This window comes from Stigmatopora argus, chromosome 13 (assembly GCF_051989625.1).
Source record: "Stigmatopora argus isolate UIUO_Sarg chromosome 13, RoL_Sarg_1.0, whole genome shotgun sequence".
Classification (NCBI taxonomy): Eukaryota; Metazoa; Chordata; class Actinopteri; order Syngnathiformes; family Syngnathidae; genus Stigmatopora; species Stigmatopora argus.
Window position 1 is genome coordinate 11,430,634 of NC_135399.1, and position 18,969 is coordinate 11,449,602.

Sequence of the window (18,969 nt, forward strand, 5' to 3'; positions counted from 1 at the left end):
CCCCCAAAAAAAACAAGAATCTAAAAAGCAGGATACTGATAGCATCACAGGCAGGCACAATAACATTCACAAGATTATTCCATTGAATCCTTACACTGTTGTGAGGCGGCATCTCAAGAAAATGTTTTCATGCCTGTTTGTTTATCTATTTGCACATACTGACTAAAATAATTATTTCATTAGGAAATTGTCAAAATGCTCCCCAAAATTGGATCATGGCAGATGAAAGTGTTTTGAGCTGCATCTTTTTGCCGGGATGATAGTGTATTCTCCTTCACTAGGATGTAAACTGATAAGACATTGACATTTATATCTACATATCATTTTGAATCAGAATTTCACGTGTGTTGTTGCTGGTGAAAAGACAATTGTATGCTACTTAGGTCAACAACCATTTTGCAAATGAAAACTACTACTTGGATATCAATACTATGTGACGTTGTACCGGTTTGGTACGTATTTCTGAAATAACACATTTACCTGAAATTATTATTATTATTATTCATTCACTGGTCGCCAGTCAGCCGTAGTGTACACAGAGAGACAGATGACCATTCGCACTCACAATCATATATACCTTAATATTTATCATTAAAAAAATTATATGAATCAACGTGAAAGCATGTTTTTCACAGTAATTACAAAAAAAAAACAGCTTTTGCCTAATGCTCCTGGCTTTTGTTTTATTTACTTTGTGGTAAAAGTGTTTGACTCCGTCAAAGATGTTAAGAAACCATAACACTGCGCAAATGTGTATGAGTAACATGACCAATTCTGTGTCTTGTTTCCTATGATTTTAAACATTTAACAAATGTCATGACTTTTTACATTTTCCTTTAATCATAGCGGATTTAAATATAGTATGTCATTTCTTTCCGAAATATCAAAAGCTACACATTAACAACTACTACGTAGTCGTACACACAGTACATATGTTGACTACAAGTAACAAAATGCAGAACAGGAAAATAATCTGCCAGAGAATAATTGATATCATCCCTAGCAAATCAGAATGCTATACTTGAAAATGTCAACCAATGAAAGACACGATCAGGGGGAAATGGGCGGAACTTCCTGTCTATGACGCCAACGCTCCAGTCAACAGTGCAGGCCCCACCCTTTGTGTTGCTGACCGCCAGTCAATCAAAATAGAAACAAATCTTGACAGTTATCGCCCTTTTTCTACGCGGCTGCCGTCAATAGCAACAAGCGATCATGTCGGCTTGGTTGTAACTGTGAAAACTATCCGTTTGACGGCAAGTCACGCCATGACTGGTATGTCATTTCTTATCGTATTCCTCACCCACGCAAGCTAAAAGGCATCCTTCGGCTAAATTAGCTTCAGTTAGCCGCTAACGCTGTGTTATCATCCGAACTAGATTTTAAATACAATCGCGGTTGCTACTGATTTCTGCTGCGACATTCTTAAGAGAATTAAATTGCGATCTTTAATTCCGATGTCCTCTGTTTTAAGGAAAGGTGTTAGTTTATCTCCGGTAAACTCGTTTGTTGTTGTCCTTCACAGCGCCAGAACAGCCACTGAAAGCCGACGAAATGGCTGCTTTGGACGTCAACAGCAGCCAGCGCAACTTTTTGCAACATGAAGACGGCACGGGCAATCAGGTAATGATTTCTCGCGGCGTGTATGTTATTTTTTTTTGCAGTATATGCGCGGATCTTGCGGTTCCTGGGTGAAAAGTTGGAGGGGGTTTTGAAGCCCTCAGACAAACGCTTCCTCTGAGGCGGTGCAAAAATCCCGCCTTCTTTCTCGGCTCCTGGCTAAGAGACCGCCTGAAAATCTCCACCAGATGTAAACATCACGTGAATTCATGTCTGAGGGGGCTCCACACAAAATCTGCGTGTCCGATCCGATGTGGAACAAATGTGTGACGCGTCAATTTGTGTCTGTTTGGCCCTCACTAATGGCCACTCAATTTCTCCCCCTCCTCTGAAACTTGCACACGGTCGGTAGGACATTGAGTCGTCGCCCCTCGACCTGCTTGCAAGCACCTGCACTAAGGTGGGCTCACCGGCTTCAGAGGTGGACAGAGGTGCTGCCGCTGGCGTGGTAAGTCGGCACCTCTGTAGAAGACTTGGTAGAATAGAAGCAATCGATCGTCCATCATAAGGCAGTTCTCCATCACAAATGGACATCCCATTTCCTGCTCACATTTTACATAATCTGTATTATTGTGTTCTTTATTCATGTCACCCGTGCATTCCTTTCCTGCTTCGCTTATCCTCATTTGGGTCGCTTTAGGAGAGAGATGGAGGACATCCCGAGTTAGTTGCCCTGAAGACAAATAATTGCAGGGCTGATGTTGACAATAATTCACTTTCACGCCATTGATAATTCTTCAATTTAGCCGCCATGTCAGTTTTGGGAATGTACTATTTATCCTGTTTTGTATGTTTGTTCTTGGTTTCTGATGAATTCAAAACAATTGGCCTCCCAAAAATGCAACTTGTACTCCGGTGCGACGTATATATTTTTATTCATATTGTGAAATATTTAATGGGTGCGATTTATAGTCCAAAAAGTATGGTAAATTTCATGTTTTGGATCAGCTCAAACATAGCCGTGACACAAGTGAGGATAAGTGCAATAGAGGGTCAATGTTTGCGGTGTGGAATGATTTTGGATTGATTTGATTGAACAGATCTGGTGCTTACACACCTAGAATCCTTTTAATCAGTTCTCTTTGGTGATTTAGAGCATTTACAGTAGACTAGGCCTTTTGTAAAACATTTCTCAAATTTGCTTTAAACTGTCTGAAAGGTCCTGCAGTGGAAGGCTGCCCGTCAATGATTTTAAGTTAATCTGTCGAGGCGGAGAAACAAAGTTTGCAATTAACGCATCGCTGTTTCATTTTGGCAAAACCATGACATTGCCAGCTGGTATTTTTTTGTCTCTACAACATTGGATTTGTACAATTGGATTTGTGGTTATGTCATATTTTAAGCCTTGTGATTGTTCAAAAATAACAGTTAATTCTCCCGAATCGAGGGGAACATGTTTTCTGAAACTTGCTTGATACGATTTATACCAACTTAATCATTTTATTTGACAGACATAAGATTCTTAACAAACAAGGTTGATATCACATTTTCTATCACCTGCATGTGCCAAGTTTTTTTTTGCATGATTTCTTTGGCCGCCAGACAACAAACTGGCAGAAATGCCCTTCTTGCTCAACATAACAGTACACCATTTTTTAAAATTGAAAAACACCAAATGCCATAAAATGCCTGCGATTTGCAAATCATTTACGTGCTTTGTTCTCTCGCTCTCCTAGACTACAGATCAGACGTCCGCTCAACTTGCAGTCTCTGACAAATGGGAGGTGTTGGCCCCTAGCACGGGCGCAAAGGACGACCCTGGTATGATACAGATTCAAAGCCAAGGCATATTAACGCCAAATGGACAGTACGTTCCTCTCCAGAGTTTGCAGAATCAGCCAATATTTGTGTCATCAGGAAGCGACACTGCCTCTGCCAGTTCAGTGCCTAATATTCAGTACCAAGTAATTCCTCAAATTCAAACTGCAGACGGACAGTTGAGCTTTGCCACCACGGCCATGGAAGGGGCGAATGCGAGTCAGCATGCGGCAGGGCAGCTTCAAATTTTGCCTGATGGGAGCCAGGGTCTCTGTGTGACATCAACTGCGAGCATCCTTCCGAACAACCAGAACCTCATATCACAGACTGGAAATATCCAACCGATCCAGGGGATTTCTATCGCCGGCTCCGCATTCAGCAACCAGGGTCAGGTTGTTACTAACGTGCCTGTGGGTTTGCCAGGGAACATCACTTTTGTTCCTATCAACAGCATAGACTTGGATGCTCTAGCCCTATCCGGAGCCCAGACGATCGCGACGGGCGTCACCGCCGACGGCCAGTTAATCATGGCAAACCCACCGATGACCGTCTCTGAGAATCAGCAGAAGACAGTCGACGCGCTCTCACAAACTCTACCAGTAAACAATGCCAACCCTGAGCTCTTTGCGCCGACATCCTCCTCCCACCTCCAGAATCCCACAAGTGAAGCGAGTCTCCTGACCCAAGACGCCACCTTGTCCACCGTGGCTACGCAGCAGTCCAACTCGACCGCCGGTCTTCAACAAGGGTTCCTCCAGCAGACTCAAGAGCAGAACACCCAGGCGACATCCGCCCAGCCCGTTGTCCAGTTGCAGCAGGTGCCGACGGCCAATGGCCAGGTGGTCCAGTCGGTGGCTACGGGTGGCCAAGGTGTGCAAAACCTTCAGCTGATCAACCCTGGGACCTTCATCATCCAAGCCCAGACGGTGACGCCGTCAGGGCAGATACAGTGGCAGACGTTCCAAGTGCAAGGGGTACAGAACCTGCAAAACCTTCAACTTCCCACCACCGTCCCTCAGCAGATTACTCTGGCTCCTGTCCAAACCCTCTCGCTGGGTTCGGGTTCAGTTGGCGCCAACTCTGGGATGATCCCCAACCTACAAACGGTGACTGTCAACTCAGCGACACAACAGCAGGGAACTGCGGACCCACCTGGCGGTACATTACAATTATTTACAATAGAAGTGAAATAACCTGATATGCAAATCCAAGACTGTTCATACTGCAGGTCAATTGCCATTTCTTTGCCCATCTGCGACACATGCGTCATTTTGTTTTAATGCAATGAAAGACAGTCCACGTCAGATATTTTTTTGGGGTGGATATAAATCAGTTAGCCATCTGATACCGATACATTTTGCCATGTATGTCATCAAAAGGTGAAACCTTTTCCGTCTTGATACCAGATTTGAAACACCAAGTTTAAAAAAAAAAAAAAAAAGGTTGGCCGTGGTAACATAAAAACCTCAATTTTATTACCTGGTTAATTTACATACAGCCATATTACACATGATCTGACTTCAATCGTGGCTTTTCTGGATTCCACAGATGTGCGGATAAAAGAGGAGCCCGAATCGGGAGAATGGCAGCTAAGCTCCGATTCAACGCTGAACACCAGCGACCTGTCGCACCTTCAGGTCAGGTTGGTGGACGACGAAGATTACATAGGCTTGGGAGGCAAGCGGCTACGGAGGGTGGCGTGCACTTGTCCCAACTGTAAAGAGTCTGGTGGGAGGTGTGTTCCGTTCATGGCATGAATTTAGTGCCGCGACAGTTTTGTTAAAATCTATTCCGGAATGCTTATTGTGGGTTCCTCAGGGGTTCGGGCGTGGGCAAGAAGAAGCAGCACATCTGTCACATCACAGGCTGTGGGAAAGTGTACGGAAAGACTTCACACCTGCGAGCGCACCTGCGCTGGCATTCCGGGGAGCGACCTTTTGTCTGCACCTGGATGTACTGCGGGAAGAGGTTCACGCGCAGCGACGAGCTGCAGAGACACAGAAGAACACATACAGGTACCTCGCTGAATCAATCAGTCATGAATTTATCTCTGGGCTAGCATATGTTAATTGTACCAGAAATTCAAAATACAGGGTGTTCCAAAATGTTTGAGCCCATTTTCGTAGGCCAATAATTTTGACAATTTTTGTTGGAATGACCTCAAATTGTCAAAGCTTGTGTAACGTTTGGCATTTCTATCTAAGGTTCAGGTTAAGAAATGCCGTTCACCTCAAAAGAAAAGGCATTTTGTGTGTTAGAGTCTGCTCGATCAGACTCAAGTCACCCAAGACACTGCAGCGTGCCATCTACACAATTTTTGCAAAGAAAGCAGCAACTACAAAACAAATTAGGATTTGGAACCAAAAATTTCAAGAAAATGGCTGGAATGTGGCTTTCTACACTTGCTCTTCTAACACAGGTGCTACTCAAAATATTTGATCTCATGTCCTACCTAGTTGGGCTTATGGCATACTACCCAGAAATCTTGTCTGATCTCAAAACCTAAGCAGGGTTGGGCCTGGCTAGTACTTGGATGGTAGACAGCCTGGGAATACCAGGTGCTAAGCTCTTCTTATGTGAGCGCAGTGGTCTCAAACACTAAAGTGAGACTGAGACCCCTGGTGTAAAGCATTTGTAGGCTTTATTTAATATTGTGTTGGCCAAGACACTTGGTCCCCACAAAAATGCCCTCTGACCCTACTGCTGCTTTTTTGGGGTGATGTGTCCATGCCACTTGGGTGGGTGACATCCCAAATCTTTGCCTATAGACACAGCCACAAAGCCCTCACTCACCCTTACTTAAATTGGCTTATGTAGATTAGTCGGCCAAACTCAATGTCAAATATGCACTGCACAGGTCCATGCTTGGTTTTGCTCAAATTATTGATGCTACGCAAAACAGCCAATATCATATCCTGATTGGCCTTCTGGCATACTACCCTGAAAAAACTCTGGAGGTTAAGCAGGGTTGTGCATGGTTACTACTTGGATGGTAGACTGCCTTGGAATACCGGGTGCTGGAAGCTCTTATGTTTGCTCACTTAACCTCGTGAGAAGCAGTTTGATCCACAATATACACAAAGCCCTCACTCACCTTTACTTATATGTATGTATTTGTGCGGCAAACTTCATGAAAAATCTCAGTTTACTTTTGCTAAAACTATAGATGCTACTCAAAACCTCTAATATCATGTCCTGGTTGGTAAAGTCATGTCAAGACACTTGGTCCCTCGACACCAAGATTTTTGTTTCCAGGTAGTGACCCGGGTTCGAACCCAGGACCCTGGATCTCAGAGGCTAATGCTCTAACTGCTCAGCCAGCAGAACCCATAATAATTTTAGTTAAAAAAAAAAATTTGACATACGTTTTGCGCCCAAAACCAATGTCAAATTTTTTTTTTTAACTAAAACTATTGGGGGCTCCGCCGGCAGAGCGGTTAGAGCATTAGCCTCTGACATCCAGGGTCCTGGGTTCGCATCCCGGGCACTGCCTGGAAACAAAAGTCTTGGTTCCCTCCCGCCGAAGGCGGGAGGGAACCAAGTGTGTTGGTGTCCACCCCCGCCGAAGGCGGGGGTGGACACCAAGTGTGTTGGTCCCCTCCCACCGAAGGCGGGAGGGGACCAAGAGTCCTGGTCCCCTCCCGCCGAAGGCGGGAGGGGACCAACTGTCTTAATGTCCCCTCCCGCCGAAGGCGGGAGGGGACCAATATGTTTTGCTGCCCCCTCCCACCAAAGGTGGGAGGGGGCACCAATATGTTTTGGTGCCCCCTCCCACCAAAGGTGGGAGGGGAACCAATATCTTTTTTCCAGGTAGTGACTGGGATGCGAACCCAGGACCCTGGATGTCAGAGGCTAATGCTCTAACCGCTCAGCCAGCAGAGCTCACAATAATTTTAGTTAAAAAAAAAAATTGACATTGGTTTTGGGCGCAAAACGCATGTCATTTTTTTTTTTTAACCAAAATTATTATGTGTTCTGCTGGCTGAGCAGTTAGAGCATTAGCCTCTGAGATCCAGGGTCCTGGGTTCGAACCCCGGTCACTACCTGGAAATAAAAATCTTGGTGACGAGGGACCAAGTGTCTTGACATGACTTTACCAACCAGGACATGATATTAGATGTTTTGAGTAGCATCTATAGTTTTAGCAAGAGCAAACTTTGAGATTTTTAATGAGGTTTGCCACACAAATACATACATTTAAGTAAAGGTGAGTGAGGGCTTTGTGTATATTGTGGATCAAATTGCTTCTCACCAGGTTAAGTGAGCAAACATAAGAGCTTCCAGCACCCGGTATTCCAAGGCAGTCTCCCATCCAAGTAGTAACCATCCACAACCTTGCTTAACCTCCAGAGTTTTTTCAGGGTAGTATGCGAGGTCAACCAAGACATGATATTTGATGTTTTGCGTTGCACCTATAATTTGAGCAAAATCAAGCATTGATCAGTGTAGTGCACATTTGACATTGAGTTTGGCTGACCAATGTACATAAGCCAATCTAAGTAAGTGTGAGTGAGGGCTTTGTGTATATTGTGGATCAAACTGCTTCTCACGAGGTTAAGTGAGCAAACATAAGAGCTTCCAGCACCCGGTATTCCGAGGCAGTCTCCCATCCAAGTAGTAACCATGCACAACCCTGCTTAACCTCCAGAGTTTTGTCAGGGTAGTATGTCAGAAGGTCAACCAGGACATGATATTGGATGTTTTGCATAGCACCTATAATTTGAGCAAAACCAAGCATTGACCGGTGTAGTGCACATTTGACATTGAGTTTGGCTAACCAATCTACATAAGCCAATCTAAGTGTGAGTGAGGGCTTTGTGTATATTGTGGATCAAACTGCTTCTCACGAGGTTAAGTGAGCAAATATAAGCGCTTCCAGCACCCAGTATTCCAAGGCAGTCTCCCATCCAAGTAGTAACCATGCACAACCTTCCTTAACCTCCAGAGTTTTTTCAGGGTAGTATGCCAGAAGGCCAACCAGGACATATTGGATGTTTTGCGTAGCACCTATAATTTGAGCAAAACCAAGCATTGACCTGTGTAGTGCACATTTGACATTGAGTTTGGCCGACCAACCTACATAAGCCAAGCTAAGTAAGTGTGAGTGAGGGCTTTGTGGCTGTGTCTATAGGCAAAGATTTGGGCTGTCACCCACCCAAGTGGCATGGACACATCACCCCAAAAAAGCAGCTGTAGGGTCAGAGGGCATTTTTGTGAGGAAGCATGCTGAGAATATAGCCATTACAGGACAGTCCCTGAGGACAGAAATGCATCAAATGGTGGTGTCCAACTAGCAGTCTAGCCCCACTTCTAAGTGTTTCTATTGATAATCTTTTCTTCCAGCACCACTGTTACAATGGTCGTTCTCTTCCCGCAGATACTTACGTGATGTACAGACTTTTACTTAGAGCGTCATGTGCAACAGCATGGCATTAAAGTTATCGTGCCAACAAATATGTTTGACCCCATTATGTAGGCCAAGCAGTGACAGTGGAGCAGGTTTGTGAAGCCTTCCTGTGTAGTCCTAGGAAATGTTAGAAGAGCAACTGTGAAAACCCACATTCCAGCCTTTTTCTTGAAATTTTTGGTGCCAAGTCTTAATTTGTTTTGTAGTTAGTGCCTTCTTTGCAAAATTTGTGAAGGCGTGCTGTAGTGTCTTGGGTCGCCGAGTCCGACCGAGCATATTCTAACACGCAAAATGCCTTTTCTTTTGAAGTGAACAACACGTTACACATAAAAACCCGAAACATTTCGCAAAAGCTGTGAAATTTGAGGTCATTGCAACTTTCCATCAGTTTATCTTGTTCACTGTGTAACCTCATGGAAAATGTGTCACGTTAAGAACAAAGAAATGCCAACACAATATTAAATAAAGCCTACAAATGCTTTACACCAGGGGTCTCAATCTCACTTTAGTGTTTGAGACCACTGCGCTAACATAAGATCTTAGCACCTGGTATTCCTAGGCTGTTTCCATCCAAGCACTAACCAACCCTGCTTAGCCTTAATCTATGCCATAAGCCCAACTAGGTAGGACATGAGATCAAATATTTTGAGTAGCACCTGTGTTAGAAGAACAAGTGTGGAATACCACATTCATGCCCTTTTCTTGAAATTTTTGGTGCCAAATCCTAATTTGTTTTGTAGTTGCTGCTTTCTTTGCAAAATTTGTGAAGATAGCATGCTAAATGTATTTTCTTTTGAAGTAAACGGCATTTCTTAACCTGAACCTTAGATAGAAATGCCAAACGTTACACAGCTTGTGAAAATTTGAGGTCAGTCCAACAAAAATTGTCCAAATTATTGGCCTACGAAAATGGGGTCAAACATTTTGGAACACCCTGTGTATCTGCATGCCTCACTCTCCCAGTACTTGCATATATGTATTTTTATTGTGTGTTTACTCTTCCTCCCAAAAATATGCATGTTATATTAATTGGAGGCTCTTAACTTCCCATTGGGTGGGTGTGTAAATATTTGTCTGTGTTGTGGAAAAGAGATGCCAGTCAGTCACAAGGCACACGAGTCACCAGTAATTGAAATTCCAAGTGGTAATACTGTACGAGCACCCATCCACTGCACGGATATGTTGCGTGAAATTCAACCCGGCAGCAATTCTTTAAGTTTGGGCATCTTTTGTTTGGCAGGCGAGAAGAAGTTTGTGTGTCCCGAATGTTCCAAGCGCTTCATGAGGAGCGATCACCTGGCTAAGCACATCAAAACTCACCAGAACAAAAAAGGCGTGAACTCTGGCAGCGCCATGATAACGTCGGTGGAGTCGGCCGGGTCCTCGGACAGCCTCATCACCTCTCCGGGTGGGACCACCCTCATCCTAACCAACATCCAGCAGGGATCCAACAACGCCCAGGACATCTTGGCCAACGCAGAGATCCCCCTGCAGCTTGTCACTACCTTAGCTGCCAGCGAAGTCATGGAGTGATGGACACCTCCCGCCCCCTCGTACACCCCTACCTGCATTTTTATTCCTGTTTTGAAGAAGAAAAAATACAATTATATATATTTTACCATTGCAAAAATCAAGTCCTGTCCACTTTATACCATGAATTGGTGGTAAGAGTAGAAAAAGACATTGCAGTAATTACACAATGAAATGCCTTATTTTGTACAATATAGTATCGTTGTGGTTCTATGGTGTTCTCAATCAACTTTGTTAATCTGTTTTTTCACCTTTTCTTACCTTCTTTCTGTCTTTGTTGCCCTTTTTCTGTGAGCCAAAACTAAGCTTGTCCAAGTACAATTACTGTCTTTGATGCAAATGTATTTAAGAATTATATATATATTTTTTTCTTCCTTTGTGATGAATTTTCCCACAGAGTGCTTCCAGTGAATCAATTCTCATCTTGCAATTTTTTGAGTGGAAACAATCAGCATTTTTTTTTTACTTATTTCACTTAAAAAGGACCAACTCGTCATTGGATCATTTGATAATTCATTCATTAAACAGATCTTTATGATGGCAATGTAAATTTGTGTCCACGACTAGAAAGTTCAAGAATAGGGTACATTTTGTGGAGATTTTATTTTTTCAAGCCAATTTTGGTGGCACTGGCAAAATTGATCTAAAACTCAGGGTGAGGAAATAGAGCTAAACTATAGTATCTCACTTTTGGGACAAATCTTTTCAGATGGACCAAAAGCTCTGAAGAACAACAGCACCACTATTATATCTGCTCTTATTTTTTTAAAAAATTAAAAAGCCATGTCAATTATTTTGGGGCAACAACATTTCTTTTAGTGTATCTCAGCTGTGCAATTCACAATCAGTCCAATTTAAGTGTAAATGACACTTTGAAGGCGGTACTTGGAGTTCTAAACAGCACTGTTCTCGTGTATTGATTCATTGTCTTCTTCCAAGTCGACGAATCTCTATTTGTATAGATTTTGATTCAAAAAAAATGTCTTGCATTTTACTGTCAAATATTTCTGCCCCCAGCTTCTAAAGGAATGAGTGAATTGTTATGAATTATAACGTTTTTATATATACACAGTCTTCGCCAATTGACACTCAGTTCCTTGTGTACTAAGAATTGCAGTTTTTACTTGTTTAGAACTGTACAAAAAAACATGTCTATTATGTCATTATAAACATTTCTGTTACACTTGAATTTTTGCGTTATTTTTTTGTATTTTTAAGTTAAATTTCAGAAATGGTTAGTGCAGGTCCAGTGTGGAGGTTGCATGTGCTTACCTGGGTTTCCTTCCACATCCCAAAAAACATGCATGGTAGTCTGGTTAACTCTTAATCGTGGTTCCATTCAGGGTATCCCCTGCCTGGTGCCTAGAGTTGGTTGGGATAGGCTCCAGCACCCTCTGCAATCCTTCTGTGGATAAGAGGGTTGGAAAATGAATGAATGGAAGTAAAATTAATCTTTTTAAGTGACTTAAGTTTTACCTCTGCGGCCTTTTTCTGCGTTTGCGGAGTCCAGCAGATGTCACTGCAGCCAAGGGAGCGATGCTTTGGCCAAGTTAACCTTTTGACCTTATCTGTTTTGGGTTACAAAAATTTGGACAAAGTTAAGTAGAGGGAAACAGCAACATTGTTTGTCAAAATTCGGAAACATGGACTCCCATGAACACAACCTGGAAGGATGCGTCAATGTATTTGTGAAGTGGCAGCTCTTTTTACTTTTAATTATTCGGTGGGTAGTATTTATTCATTTGTGTTTATTTTACTGGACAGCATCATGCTGAGATTTTATATTTTGCCTTCCAACTAGCTAAAAAATTAACGAGAGCAGCTTGCAGGTTGATGCAGTTCTAAGTTTGAATAATCAACATCACAAAAGATATTAAGTGAGTATACTGTATTTTTAATGCATTAGCTGCCTTTTTTAAATTTTGCTAATGAAGGTCTTAATTTGAAGGACATTACTGTAAAATACAAACTTGATTACCAAGAAGTTGAGTATACAAATTGTTAATAAAAACAAAATTCAATGTTGTGTAAGTGCCGAATTCGATATATATTTTATTATTAAAAATGGAGCATAGATGACTGATTAAAACCCTTTGATACAAATATGGGTCTAATGTGACCCACATAAAAAAACAAGATATTTACTCAATTCTTGGCCTTATTAAAAAGTAAAATTAATATAATTGATGAAAACAATTTATTTTAAAGAGATCTAATCTTAACACTTACATGCAAAAACAATTTAATTGAGGAATACCTTAAATGTTGAAGTTAATATATTGCAGATACAGAAAATAAAAACTCAGCCCTGTCATTTTTTGACCCATGTTGTGCATCAAAGGGTTAAACAAAGAAAATCTATCATTTTAAGGAAAAAATAGCTTGATATAACATTTTAAAAAGTGAAATGAAAAGTGAACAATACCTCTAATAGGCAACACCATTTTAATAGCTATGTTTTTTGACCCCCACCCATTATTCTTCAGTAATGTGTTAAATAAAAACATATTTTGCAGATAAAGGCTTGCACCGAATTCGACTTTATTGCTATTTATTACTTTTAAATCTTGTGTAAAAGAACCACAAGCTAATGACGAATTTTTTTTAATGACCACTACATTTTAATGTGTATGAACATCATTAAAATAGTCGATGAAAATCTTTATGGGCTAAATCAGTGTGCTTTTTTTTGTCAGAAAATAAAATGCAAGTAAAACGGCGTTGCCTGTTAAAAGAGGCCTCGTCCACTTTCCCTCTCATTTCATTTGCATAATTTAATGAATCCGAGTCATTGTAATGCAATACCAAGTGCAGCAAGAACATAGAATGACAGTTTGAGTTAATGAAATGTGTTAACGGTATCATCATTTACTTGTATGTTAATTAGTCCAATTAATTTCCCCTTGCTCTGTAATCTGAATATTGTAATAATCTTTGCTCCCCTGCAGGAATGAAATTTACAAGGCACACACCTCGGGGACAATCTCTGTCTAGCGTTACGTTTTCACTACTTGAACTGTAGGCACATTTGACCCGCAAAGTCACCTTTTATCACGTATTATTTATGATATTTTTTTAGCCTTACTTTGTTGCAGCCACGAAAAAATTCAAAGTCAGGGACTTGCAATTGTTACGTTGCCTGATTCAATATTTTTTCTAATGTTTGAATATTCCACCAAATCAGGATGTCCCATTCCTGGAGTTGGCTCCAGCACCCCCGCGACCCTTGTGAGGCAAAGCGGTACGGAAAATGAACGAACGAATATTCCGATGCTCTCTTAGTAAAACTCCCTAGAAACGTACGATCCGTTTATTTCACATTGCTAATCACATTAGCAATGGCTAACTAGCATCTGCAGCCAATGAGAACACTGCAGACAGGATAATATTTACAACGACAAAAACGGCATATTTCGTTCGAATGGAAACACTCGAGGGTTGAAGGCGAGCTTCTTCTCTATTTGGGTTCCAGTTTTTTTTTTAACATTTTCCTCTAGTCGTGGCATGATAGCCCGGCAATTTTGCCAAATGACTATTATTTTCCTTTCTGGAGGAAGGAGTACAGCGCGATGGAACGTCGGGTGTCACGCAGCTGCATTTGTGTACATCTGTTTTGTGCGGGTGGGTGGGGCGTCCAAAAATTTAGCAGCTAGAGAATTCTTGCAAATACAATTGAATGCATGTCCCTAAGTGCCACGCTGCTTCAAATTGGACTTTAATGGTGTTTACGTTTCATCCCCGGGTTGAAGGGTGTCCTTTTTGTCGCCGCATTGCCGTCAAATTCTTGCCCTTGATCAACTACACCAGGCAGACAATAGCACTGATCATTTTTCTCCAGCTAGAAAACCCAGCGTGGATCAACTCAATAACCCGGTATTCTCCTTCTACTCAATGTGGACAATTTAGCGGCAGGTCAGCACCTCTCTTTCTCTTTTTAAATCTTTCAGACAATTTGGTGAGCCACCCCCCTGCGCACTGACAGGTCCAAAGGAGACAAACACATCTGTAGCGCTAGCAAAAAGCGACCGTGTGTTTAGGCCTGGATTTCTCAAGGTGATACCTGGCGTGGGACGAGGCGGGGGCTTTGGGGGGCGGGGTGTTGCGATTATGCAAACTCGACATCCAGCGTGCTCGAAGATTACATTTTACATTTGTATTTTATCGTACCCTTTCATACGCGTGCCCTGGAGCGAAGGTTTGAATTGCTGCAGTTACTAAATTATTTCCCATCATCCAGTTACGTGGCCAGATGCCATCGAGTTTTAAATCAAACACTGGGAATTATAGGCCGGACTTGTTTTTTTTTTTTTAAATTCAAATCGGATCAATCTTCATTGTGGAATTTCTGCCCCGCTGTTTTGCATTTACGGTTATCCGCACCCAACTGTGAAAATTGAATCGACAACAATGCGGCTTCCTTTCACCCCCGTCCTCGGTAATGATTTCCATCGTGTCTATTTTTTACCGAGGAGACAATTGCCTAAGTCGATGCCGTTTCTTGCGCTATGCAAAATAAGTCTCCTTCGTCGCTCAGATCAAGGTCAAACTTGACAGATGCGCTTCGGCTCGGAAAAAACCGAGCAACGCGTTCGTTCTGGTCGTTGTCTTTACGCCTGACGACCTAAGCGCGATTCGGCCTATCCGGAAGATAATTTAGGATATGACTGGAGACGTTTGCATGCGTAAAAATGTACATTAAAGAGAGTCGACAACATCCTCCGAGGTTACGGCAGAGTCCCCCCCGCGGCGAGCGCCGGACGGCAGGGATCTACGCCGTTGTGTGACGGCTCGGTGACAGCTTTGACACAGGTAATGCGCAAGGAAGATGACAGTGTGGCGCGGAGACAATAATGTACATATCATTTTCCTCTCTGACTGATTGAAGACTGTGATCTGTGCTGGATTTTGGCGCTGATGACACGTGTCGGAGGAAGAAAAACAAGGACTGTCAGCACTGGGCTCATCTCAGCCTTCAAGAGGACTCAAGTTGGTCGGCCTAGAAAGGTGAGCTCAATTTTGGTCCCATTTAGACTTTTGGAACGAGTTTCACGCGGAATGCATTTTGCAAGCTAACGTGGAACGGTAGCAAAAGTGCACATGGCGAGAAAGCGATGCTTTCAACTTTAGAGGGCAACGTTTTTGTTTATCGAGGCAATTGTGTGAAATCGTTTGGTGTTGCTTTTACGCGAGTTAATTCAATTTAAATTGCGACCAAAACAAAAGGCTTTTGACATGAAGTACTTTTAGGCAAGCTGCGGCTCAAATGAAGGAAATTGATTAACTTAACGTTAGAGTATTACGGTTAGAACAAAATGGAAGTTTAATGACAGACACAAAACTTTGGGATTATTTGGGAAAATATTCCCTTACGAGAAGGTGGATGGATTTATCTCACATCCAAAAAGTAAATATTGGAATTTACTCGGTGTAACAACTAATCTATCTTTTTTTTAATATATATATAAATTTAGTGGTTAAGGAGATTTGAAATCGTTCAAAATCCAAAGGATAGATTAATATTGTCCTGTTTTACTTGTGCTGTTTTGTTAAAAAGAAACATAAATGAACTTCAATATTTTTAAATATGTAATGATAGCACAGGAGCAGTTTTTAATCTAGAAACTACAAATTTGTCATCAAGTTGACGTCAAAGTTCAACTCCAGTTCAAATGCAATTGGGACGTGTGTGTGTTTTCAATTAAAAGGTTGAACATGATTTGCAAAACATTGTATTCTTTTTCTACTTACGTTTAACACAACATCCAAACTTCATTATACTTGCTGTTCTAGAGTGAAAGAAGAAAAAATTAGACATGAATAAATTCCCAATTAACATTCCCTTGTCTTCTCAATACTATAAATGCTCATCATCTACGGTATATTTCTAAAATTTGAAATTATTAGCATTACCATTGTCTTATGCAGAGTGCTACTAGCCGACATGAAAACATTAGAGGTTGCCGTCTTTTTTTCCCTGACCACAAACAAGCGGCACCATTATGGTAATTAAAAGCGAAAGGTTAACGATTATTTTTTTTCTCTATTCTTTATTTGTAGTCTATCTAAACAAACCAAATAAAGACATTCCCCAGAACAGATTGTTCTCAATTTCTTTTTGTTGTTCCCATTTTCTTTGTGAGTAATGCTAAGTAATGCAGATGCACGACTAACTCACAAAAACAAACATATTGAGATTGTTACATTTTACTCCCTTTTTATCGTGCGGTGAGAATATTAATGGAAAAAAGTGTACAAAAGCAGGGCTTTTGTTGTACAAGCGCACCTTGTCATTGTTCACCTCGCTTGATTCCACTCAGAAATGAAATCACAGCAAGCAGAATTCACCTTTGCAATGTGCCCGAAGGTAAAAATGGGAGCGATTTCTCCGTTGACAATAGGTCAACGCTCTGCAGAAGGTACCTGGCGCATTACACCCGGGGGAGCGCTAATGGGTTCTGGGCAATTGAACAGCCTGCCATGCTTTAGTGCACCTGTACTATGTTAGAGCTGTCATCATTACCACTTCCTCCAATATTGGCCCCCATAAGCAAGACAGACTTTGGCACTCGGCGATAGCTCGCTTCGGACTAACATTTTCGCCGCTTGTCTACAGTTTGACTGAGAGGCAAACAGCTTCACTTAAGGAACTCGACGCTATTATTCTGATGGAATGGTCAAAATAGGAATTCTGTTTATGCTCTTATTTATTGGACTGTAAAATCCACATTAGATTTTTTTTCATTTTAAGCGTTACAGGTCATGTTTCGTTGTAGATGAGTAATTTTGTTGTGGATTCTGTTTTATTAGCATGAAATGTGTTGTGTGTTGTGGTTAGGTTTAGGCAAAGCTAAACTAAACAACAATAACAATACTAATAACAAACTAAATGACAAAGTAAGGTTATAAGTAACATTTTAGTTTAGTATTCATTCAAAATAATTGAATGAAAATAACTAATTGAGACTGTATTGTGTTCATAAAATGACTTGAAATTGAATATGCCAATCTTTTTGTTTTCACATTTTATCTTTAAAATTGGTATTCAAAATGAATGAATGTTTTTTGGCTCGAGTTTAATTCTATTTTTATATTCCTACAGGTGAATGTGGGACATGACAGACAACTTAAAGAGAAAGCCAAACAAATAAGACTATTAAAAAAATAAAGTCAAAATAATTTGAAGAAAATCATCATAAAAGCCATTTTTAGAACTACTTATATGAGCTAAGTTAAATTGTAGAGCGTCTGAACAAAATTGCTGCACTTTGAAATGGATGAATAATAACAATAGTAACTTTGATTTATACAGCACCTTTTCTAAACACTAAATAAAATTAGGTAGATTATGAGTTGGTTTGAAATTTGCGAATTAGTGTTTTTTTCTTTTTCAAATTAGGGTGTTTTATTTCAATTTACATGATTTAAACTGACAGGCGCATTCATATTTATTTTAAAATGCCCCCCTGAAAAGTGGTAGACCGGATACTGGCTTGAGAAATGAAGCCTTCAAACTGTCTTCCCTTCTTTTTCTTATTCCTGCTGCCTAAATTATTCATCGTATTTACTGTTGTCCAATCAAATTGCCCAAGACTTTTTCCCCGTTGCTGCTTATCAAGCTCTCGTTGTCACGAGGACTCCTTTGACATCAGCTGCCAGACTTAAAAATGTCATAATAGTCATTTAATCCCCCTTTAAATAATCATTTTGCCACTCATTATTGGACTTACAAGTGTTTCAGCCATCTTGGTCCTCTTGACAGATTCATCCGAGCATAAGCACTGGAGTCGAGGCGCCATCAAATAGCGAGCGTGGCAGCCTCCCCCTGACGTGCAGATGTTTTCCGCTTCCTCCTCCCACATATTTCTTCTTATATCAGCATCTCGAACGAGCGTCTTTTGAAAAAAGAAAGGAGACGAAAAGTTTACATTGTGCTCGAAAAAGGAAATGGAAATTACGGGCAGTGTCAGATAATTGAGCTTGTCGCCAGAGACGTGCTAATAACAGACGGAGATGCGCATACTTGTCAGTCCGTCGCCGCGGTGACAGACTCTCTTGTGTTGATGAGCAGTTTTAGAGGGCAGATTGTTCCACGCAAACGCTTTTCGTTATTACAAGCTGGCAAGGCGCCGGCTTGTGTATTCGATTCCGTTTGAAGTGACAGAATCCAATTGACCGGCACGTATTCATGTACTTTAATTTCTTTATTCTCAAGCAACAATGCAGATAATTACTGCAGCAAGTAAAAGCCAAAATAGAATTTCATTGTGTCCCGTGGAAACAATGGCGGAGCTGTCTCAGCAACACGTTGGCTGACATTGTAACGAGCGTGAGACAAGCTGTAATCCGTCGTCAAAGCGTATGTATTTTTTTCCTTCCATACTACATAAAGATATAGTCCAAATGTTGTTCATGGTGCTATACGTGCTGAAAGTGTCTATTATCTTGTCAATAATTTGCTGACATCAAAGACAGATTCTGGCAGCAATATTTAATCATTTTGATTGATTTTCTTGATATGACAAAAGAGCAGATTTTAAAATGCAATGTCGAGGATAAAAAAAAATGTCAACAATATTTAGATTTGAGAATTAATGGGTTGTATTATTGTTTTGTCATACCAAAAGACACTGAAGTTAATTACAAATCTAACTTTT

The 18,969-nt window shown here is 41.2% G+C and overlaps 1 protein-coding gene and 1 long non-coding RNA gene across 3 annotated transcripts; one reads left to right on the forward strand and one right to left on the reverse strand.

Moving 5' to 3' along the window:
• The first annotated feature begins 1,110 nt into the window (after window positions 1–1,110).
• Window positions 1,111–11,504, forward strand: sp3a (sp3a transcription factor). 2 transcript variants are annotated; one of them, XM_077617192.1, is made up of 7 exons: window positions 1,111–1,275; window positions 1,526–1,623; window positions 1,973–2,068; window positions 3,297–4,536; window positions 4,927–5,113; window positions 5,197–5,393; window positions 10,026–11,504. In XM_077617192.1, the coding sequence occupies exons 1-7, from the start codon at window positions 1,269–1,271 to the stop codon at window positions 10,316–10,318; spliced, it is 2,118 nt and encodes a 705-aa protein (XP_077473318.1). In that variant the 5' UTR covers window positions 1,111–1,268; the 3' UTR covers window positions 10,319–11,504. The 2 variants fall into 2 exon arrangements, with proteins under 2 accessions (XP_077473318.1, XP_077473319.1); XM_077617193.1 differs by lacking the exon at window positions 1,973–2,068.
• LOC144086980 (uncharacterized) lies at window positions 11,469–18,206 on the reverse strand. The gene is made up of 4 exons (XR_013304620.1): window positions 18,043–18,206; window positions 16,064–16,101; window positions 11,792–11,883; window positions 11,469–11,720 (listed from the first exon to the last, which is right to left on the reverse strand). It is a non-coding gene; the product is annotated as an uncharacterized LOC144086980 (long non-coding RNA).
• Window positions 18,207–18,969: the final 763 nt, after the last annotated feature.